Here is an 8497-nt window from a genome sequence, read left to right on the forward strand (position 1 = left end):
CTTATACGAGTAAAGATCCTCTTCATTTCTAAAAAAAAAATGGAGATGTCCATTACTATAGTTTTAATGCATAAATGTGTAACTAATGTGACAACTTTTAGAAATGCGTGTGAATATATTTTTTATTTACACTAAAACTATAGTAATTGACACCTTCATTTCTTTAGAGAAATGAAGAAGATTCTTACTCTTCTTATATCTATCAATCTTTGTACATTACATAGTGAATTATTGATTTTATGTTTACAAATAAATGTCTCAAAAGTTGAATTTAAAATTCTAATTAATGAGATTACCGTTAAATGAACAATTACATAAATCTTATAGATGCGAAGCCTCATTTATTGAACTAGTCGCAGCAAGAAGTATCATGCAATTGTTGTAAACCGTATGTAAAAGTGAGAGTAATCCAAACACATAATGTAAAATATCACAATTAATATGATCAATTTTAAAAATAATCGAAGGATATTATGAAAAGTAATTGCAGTCTCATCACATTATCATATGCTATTATAATAGTTCTAGAACTTCTAAAGCAGAAGAATATTGATATGGAAGATGAATTGGTGCAACAATAAGGGATGGATGGCAGAGAAGTAGTAGATATGGTTTGAGGCAAATTTGGATTTTGAGAAAAGAGAAGTTGATCTTGAATCTAAATCGATGGTAAGAGAGAAGACGGAGCGAGTAATTGCATAAGAAAAATTATATGTGATCTATTTTTTTCCTAAATCATCTTAATCCTTTAAATACATCCAACGATATTTAAAAATGGTGCACTTGTGAACCACTTACTAGATGGTTCATTTTAGATGCTACCTAAAAATACACCTACTTTAATTTTTTTTATTCTTCAGTTCTTTTCTGTGTCAAAATACTGTGCCAAGTCATCTCATATCATGTGACCAGCATAGATGGTTTTCTCTCGTCCCACAGGAAAAAGGGGCGTATTTTATCCTTCACGGAGTGACTTTGCCATCATTGTTCCTGAAGTCCCCTTATCCGCACGACTATAATAAACACAATGGTAGGCGCCATTTCAGTAGCCCACCCAGCAACCACCGTTTTAACATCTCGGACATATAGTCGAAAACCTGGTAGGCAATGCAATCTAGACTTTCAGAACCACCAACCGCTCTTTTTCTTCATCTTTTTTATCTTCAGCAGATTCCAGTAACACTTTCACCCTATTATTTGTATCAGGCAACAAACCACGGACAGTGTCAATGTCTCTCATAAACGGAAATAGCAATAAACAGCAACTAGAACGTGAAAGGCTCTATCTCGGCTTGGACTTTGGCACTTCGGGTGCCAGGTTTGCCGTTATTGACATCGGTGGCACAATTCAGGCCGAGGCAAAGAGACCATATCCACTATACTCGGTATCGTTTCAATTTCAACCTTAAGGATAACGTTCTTCAATTTTAGAGGCTAAATTAATTGATTGTTCCTATTCATAAATTATGCTGAGATTTTTGTTTCTCTTGTCTAGAAAGAATGGAGAGTCACGTGATTGGGTACGTTCATGGAAGGAGACACTTTTTCTGTTGCTTGAAGACATCCCACCTAACCTTCGCAAACACATTGTGTCCATTTCTATTGATGGTACATCTGCAACTACTATCATTGTTGATAGGTACATTGTCAATTTTTGTGTAGCGGCATTTGAACAAATTGCTGTATTGACTACACTGATGTGAATTGAGTTAATATGGTGTGTGAATTCTGAAGTGGGAATATTAATTTGATATTGCAGTGACACGGGAGAGCCGTTGTGGAGACCTTTTCTTTACAATGAGAGTTGTCCTGAAGCACTACCTGCTGTAAAATCTATTGCACCTCTAAATCATACAGTATGCTCTGCTACGTCGACTCTGTGTAAGCTTGTCACGTGGTGGAATCGTGATGGTTTGAATGAAAAGTCTGCTCTGTTGTTGCACCAAGCAGATTGGCTTTTGTGGCTGCTTCATGGAAAGCTTGGAGTTTCAGATTATAATAATGCGCTGAAGGCATCATTTAATAAGCTCTAACTTATTATCTGTTTTAATAGCTAGGATAAATACTAATTATGTCTGTTGTGATGTCTGAGTTGGAAAATTTATCTGTTGTTTTTATGTTTTGCAGGTTGGGTATGATCCTGAAGCTGACTCATATCCGTCATGGCTAATCTCTCAACCCTACTCTCATCTTTTACCTTCGGTTGTTGCACCAGGAACTCCAATTGCTTGTTTAAAGGAGGAACTTAGAAATAAATTTGGTATGTTTTCTTTAACTGTATGAATTGTGGTTGTATGAGAATCTGTACAAAGCAACACTTAGAGGAAAATTTATTCTGTCTAAGTGATGCACAAGCAACCCAACTTTCTGGTCTTACATGTTGCTGTGTTGTAATGACACCCGATTTTCCTTAACTTACTGGTTATAATATTTGTTGCTTTGAAATTGAAAAATCATATACACAGTGCATATCCTTTCAGGTTTTCAAAAGGAGTGTGTTGTATGCACTGGAACCACAGACAGTATAGCTGCATTTCTTGCAGCTCGTGTTACTCAACCTGGAAAAGCTGTAATTTCTTAGTAAACTTATTCTTCTTTAGTTATTTATTCGTGACCTGTTATGTCTTGTGATAGTCAAATTAAGATTTTCCGAAAGATAACTTAGAATCTTGGATTGTTAATGGAATAAATTTTTATTCAGATTTCATTTTCAGTTCATCATCCAAATGGAGTGTATGTATTGCTTCAAAAATGGAAAATTGTATATGCTTCCATTATAATTTTGCATAGACGTCTTTATGCTACACCTGTTGTATCATCATTACAAGACCATTTTACTTTATATATGCAACTAATAGCATCGACTACTTAACACCTCTTAAGTGGATCACACTACACTGTATTTATAATATGATCACAATAAATACATGAAAAGCCTGATGGATGTGATTGCTAATTCTAATCCTTAATTAGCACTAATCAGAGACTTTGTTCAGCTAATAAATATCAACATTTTCTGATTCTAACACTTAGAATATTGGTTTGTTAATCAAATAAATTTGATATAAAGAATGTATATCTTCATCAATAAGAATTTTTTAATGTGCTTCAATTATAATTTTGCATAGAAGTCTTACTATTAAACCATTTCTTTCATCGTTACAAGATCATGCATTCATGCTACTTATATGCAACTAAGAGCACGTACAACTCGACACCTCTCATTGAGATTCTTAAGTAGGTCACACCTGGACCATCACTCATTTAACCTTTTTCAACTTAAGCACCGCATCCCCCAACTCAGCAGCTCCAAAAAAATTACTATGTGTCTCATTAATAACCTCACATCCTTACATTTCATCAACCAAGTACTATATTTAAATGCATCCTTGTCTAAAAAATTACTATTCCAAATTCACTTTTGTTCAATCATGAGATAAGTTGTGGAGTTTCTATAGGTTCTCTGTTCCTATAAGCTACTCCCTCCAATGGTTGATTCTTATTAACTCCAAAGCTTATAAACTAACCACCCCTTTAGATCCACCATTGTGGATGCTCTGACCACATTAGCTTTTCTGACTCAGTTTTTTTCTCATAATCCTTGAATAGGTCACTTCATTGGGTTCAACACTTGCTATTAAACTATTAAGCAACACAAGAATTGAGGATTCTCGGTTTGGGGTGTATAGTCATCGCCTTGAAGATAAATGGCTTGTTGGTGGTGCTTCAAATACTGGCGGAGCTGTTCTTAAACAGCTATTCACCGATGATCAATTAAAGAAACTGAGTGAACAAATCAATCCCTCACAATCATCTCTTCTGGACTACTATCCTCTTCCAAAAGCTGGTGAAAGATTTCCAATTGCAGATCCAGATTTGGCTCCCAGGTACTGAATCCGTTCTGTTTTCTGTTGGAACAGACAATTTTTGGAATTCAATTTGCATGGAGTCTTCTTTATAATATAACTTAATTCTAGATTTATTTTGATATGGATTTTCTAACTGAAGTCCTGTCCATAGTAGGCTTTCAGAATGTTAGACCTCTTATCAGTATTGTTATTATATTATTAGGCAACAATTATGTATTAAGGTGGTAGTTATGTTATTAGACAATTATTGAAAAAATAGGATGTTGATCTATTTATGAACCTCAATATACTTTCCTTATTGACTTATTTTCCCTTGAGATATTCTTTCTTGTATATAAACTTGCATCTTGTTGTGAAATACAAGTTGACTTTTCTAAACTATTCAACTTTCAGTGTCCGGGTCCCACATTTGACACGTGTTTTGGGGGTTTGTTTGTTGTTTTTCCATTGTGAACGTGTGTAGGAGGTACATTGCTGCACTGTTTTTGGTCTTTTGTCACTAAGATTGCATCCCAAGGTCACTCTTAATTATTTGTTGTGCTTATCTGCCACCGCACGGCTCTCACTATTTTCCGTTTATACGAGAGTGAAGAACAGAAAAAACAATTAGGACAGGATGTGAATCACATCCAACTCTATTACCTTCATCCTCATCCATTCACCACCTGTGGTGTTTCAGCAGCAATGAATATCATTCTTCGATGTTTGGGTCATCCAAGTATGGATAAGTTAAAGGCATTGGTTTCTCAACTTTCACATTTAAAGACCCTTGATTGTGAGTCGTGTTGGCTTGGCAAGCATGTTTGGGTGGCTTTTCCTAGTAGTGCCAATAAAAGATCCCGGTCATCCTTTGATATTGTGCATTCTTATATTTGGACTCCTAGCCGCATGCCTTCTATTTTAGGATATCAGTATTAATTCGCTTTCTCTGATGATTTCTTGCGATGTACTTGGATAACCTTATTGAAGGATCATTCATAATTGGTAGATGCATTTCATGATTTTTGTCTAGAGACAAAAACTTAAGTTGGAAAAACAATTAGAATTTTGGGAAGTGACAATGTCAAAGAATATTATTCCGCACTGTTCGGCCCCTTGGATTCTTATGGTATCATACATTAGTCTAGTTGACCACACACACACCACTCAAATGATATCGCTGAGTGGAAAGATCTTCATCTAGTTAATATAGGAAAACTAGAATATTTGGCTCCACTAGTTTTGTTCATATAGTTGATACAGGAAAATTCGAAATCGTATATTTTGTCCTTCAAGTTTTTGACTTGTTTTGTTCATGATCTTTCTCCATCCATCCCACTATGCATTTGTTCGTGTTATATCTGCTATCTTGATTCCTAAGTCTGTCAAGGAAGCATTATCCCATCTAGGATTACGGAAAACAATGATTGATAATACGACTGCATTAAAGTCCAGTGGTACATGGAAGCTTGTTACACTTCCCCCCTGAGAAACCTACAGTTTGTTGTTAGTGGGTCTTTGCTATTAAAGTATTCCCTAATTGTTATTTGATAGGCTTTCTGTAATCTAAAAAGGGAGGATGAATAGATTAGACGCTTTTTCGGTGCGAAAACATGGTTTTATAAACTGTTGGGAGTACTATGATTTTGAATTGATGTTTATGCCAAAACCAATAGTTGATTGCAAAACACAAATAATATAAGAAACGAGAAACAAGATACTCAATCCTCTAATTGAAAATTATTTCAATTAGTGTATTAACTATTTGTTAAAGAATGAACACAAACCAATTGAAACAAGACTTTGCTAAAAATATAGTAACACTTTCAGGACAAAAAATTCAAGCAGAAATTTAAGAGAGTATTAGGACCCACATGTGTTTCACACGATAAGAGAGTGAGTGTTTAAGAGAATTGTGTTTTGATTGGAGGTAACTTAATGTTATGAAAAAGTAAAAAGCAAACTGTTATTACCAAGTCAACCAAGTCAAGTATAGAGGTAAATTATCTTGTTATAGCTCACACTTCCTATGAACTCTTATGGTTGAAGTAGTTGGTATAAGAGTCAAAATTTTGTGAACTAGGTCCTACGGACGTAGTTGTGATAATTAACAACTACCAAGCTTTATCCCATTAAGTGAGGTTGATTATATGGATCAATTTTGGTCATAATGTTCTATCCAGAACTATACTTCTATCTAAATCGTTAATCTCGAGATCGTTTTTAATAACTTCTCTTATAATCTTTCGAGGTATTCCTACCACAAAAGCTACAGGTCTTCTCTCCACATGTCCAGACTTTTTAAGTCTATTTTTCACCATCTTCTCTATTATAGGCTCTACCCCAACACTCTCTAATATTTTCATTTCTAATCTTATCCTATCTAGTTTTGTCACATATCCATTGCAACATCCTTATATCTGCTACACTTACTTTATTTTCATGTTGGTATCAGAGAGACTATCCTTTTTGGTATCATTAAATCCTCAGATTGATTATATATATAAAATGCTGGGGGCATATGATATACATCTTCAGCTTGAGGGGTATTGATTATTCTCTATTTATTAGTGTTAAAATTAATGTGTTGTAACCACCACTGATTTTAGTAAGAATTATGAGAGAATTGCAACCATCAAATTCTAATTATTGTCTTTATTTAGAGTTATGTTAGAGTTGTAACATTAAGATTGAGAGAACCAAGAGTCCTCATCTTAATTATCAGCTTATTGTATTCTATGTCAGTTTTGATTCAAGCCTATATAAAGGCTTTGTAATGCTAAGAAAGATATTGCAGAGTTGGTGGTGAATTCAATAAAATCAGCAGTTTTAAAGCATATCTTCCACCAGTAGAAGTATAGTGCAGAAAGTGACTAAAATCAGTTTTCCTCTGCAGAATCCTGCAACACCATAATTTATCACATACCACCTCTAGAATACCACCAACAATTAGTATTAAAATTGTTTTTTTATTTATCTATATATTTTTTTTCTTGCATATAAATTTGTATAAAATAATTGTAAAATACAAGTTGATTATTCTAAACTATCCAACTTAAGGAAATGGAAGAAAAAGTATGTAGGCATTTATTTTTGTGACTGGATATCGATTGGGAGAGACCAAGCTATTGAATTTCTTGGATAGAAGTTGCCTTGTAATATTCCACTATCTATTTATGTATGTGTTAATTCCTGATTTGTTGTATTGTAAAACAACTCATTCCCTTTTCTAAGATAGCAGTCCAGAGATTGTTATAAATAAATTGTTGTTTCTACTAATTTTTATTACAATAGATACCACTTTCTATCTCAGAACTGACATTTTTTTGTATCTCAAATAGTATTCTCTCTCTGTCATGTCATTAAATTTAAAAATCATCCTGCAAAGGAACAAAAGCTATTTAATGAGGATGGCCTCCAAAGCATCTCTGTAATGAATAAAATAGGCCAGCAGTAATTTCTGACATTGTTGAAATATTCCTCACATTGTTGAATTGTGTAATGCTTATTAATCAATTGTTCCATATATGCAAGTTGGTTCTTGATGGGGCACTGCATAAGTAGTCAGAATGCATTTAATTTCACTTAAGGTTGTCCACTGTTAAGAAATTTAGAAATACAGTTGAAATATCTAGTAAAAAGTACAGTATTTATTAGGAGCTTTAAAAACATTACTTTGCATTTAATACTTTCTATTTTTCAATCCTTAACAAGTGTCCCAAAGGAAATTCTTTGACACTTCCTTGTCTTTATTACGGATGATGATTGAACCCATTTTTGGTAGGAGAAAGGATGTTTAAAGTTCCATATATAGAATCAGATTTAATGTTGGTTCATTTAGGTTCAGTGACAAAGCCAGATTTGGTTATGCTATCTATGCAACCATACCGATCAAAACAAACTCATGTTCACCTGTGACCACCAACCAAGATTCTTTTTATTTTGCATAATAACTAATGGAATTTAATTTTTTGGACAGGCTACTTCCACGTCCAGAAAATGATGCTGAATACTTGCATGGGATTTTGGAATCCATTGCACGAATTGAGGTAAAAAACTTAGACTCATTTTAGACTGGGTTGCATAATTATTTTTACAGACAAATGTAAGAATAATAGTTGTTATTTTGTCACGATAATATTTTCTTATTCATCAGAGTTTGAATCCCATTCCTAAACTTCAATTCTACTAACCTCTAGTTAAAACCACTTGTGCTACACAAACCATCTATTTAATGATTTTTTGCTTTAACTCTGAGAGAATGCACTGGTATTTTAGGCAAAGGGATATGGATTGCTAAAGGAGCTCGGTGCAACCGCGGTAGATCAAGTTTTCACAGCCGGTGGAGGAGCAAATAATGAGAAGTGGACAAAGATAAGAGAGAGGGTGCTTGGTTTACCAGTGAGTCGTGCAAATCAAACAGAAGCAGCTTATGGAACTGCATTGCTGGCAATAAAGGGTGATCAACAAAATATTTTGTGAAAACTCTTAGCTATTTGATGAAAATGGCTAATTTCTGTTGTTTGGAAGTATTTGCATTGTTGTTGGTGGTATTCTAGAGGTGGTATGTGATAAACTATGCTACTGCAGGATTTTACAGAGAAAAACTGGATTTAGTCACTTTTTGCACTATACTTCCACTGGTAAAA

At 34.1% G+C, this 8497-nt stretch overlaps 1 protein-coding gene across 1 annotated transcript; it reads left to right on the top strand.

The window, feature by feature from the left end:
• The first annotated feature begins 861 nt into the window (after positions 1-861).
• On the top strand, positions 862-8497 carry LOC131602096 (D-ribulose kinase-like). Its single transcript, XM_058874105.1, has 9 exons — positions 862-1100; positions 1207-1385; positions 1500-1639; positions 1760-2012; positions 2128-2260; positions 2481-2569; positions 3610-3887; positions 7828-7897; positions 8127-8497. The coding sequence occupies exons 1-9, from the start codon at positions 1028-1030 to the stop codon at positions 8328-8330; spliced, it is 1419 nt and encodes a 472-aa protein (XP_058730088.1). The 5' UTR covers positions 862-1027; the 3' UTR covers positions 8331-8497.

Source organism: Vicia villosa, linkage group LG5, assembly GCF_029867415.1.
Source record: "Vicia villosa cultivar HV-30 ecotype Madison, WI linkage group LG5, Vvil1.0, whole genome shotgun sequence".
Taxonomy (NCBI): domain Eukaryota; kingdom Viridiplantae; phylum Streptophyta; class Magnoliopsida; order Fabales; family Fabaceae; genus Vicia; species Vicia villosa.

Excerpts from the sequence above, each read along its gene's own strand:
- LOC131602096 (XM_058874105.1), top strand. The coding sequence starts at position 1,028 with ATGGTAGGCGCCATTTCAGTAGCCCACCCAGCAACCACCGTTTTAACA. Across the intron at positions 1,101-1,206 it reads GACATATAGTCGAAAACCTG|GCAACAAACCACGGACAGTG; the intron begins GTAGGCAATGCA and ends TATTTGTATCAG. Across the intron at positions 2,570-3,609 it reads TTACTCAACCTGGAAAAGCT|GTCACTTCATTGGGTTCAAC; the intron begins GTAATTTCTTAG and ends ATCCTTGAATAG.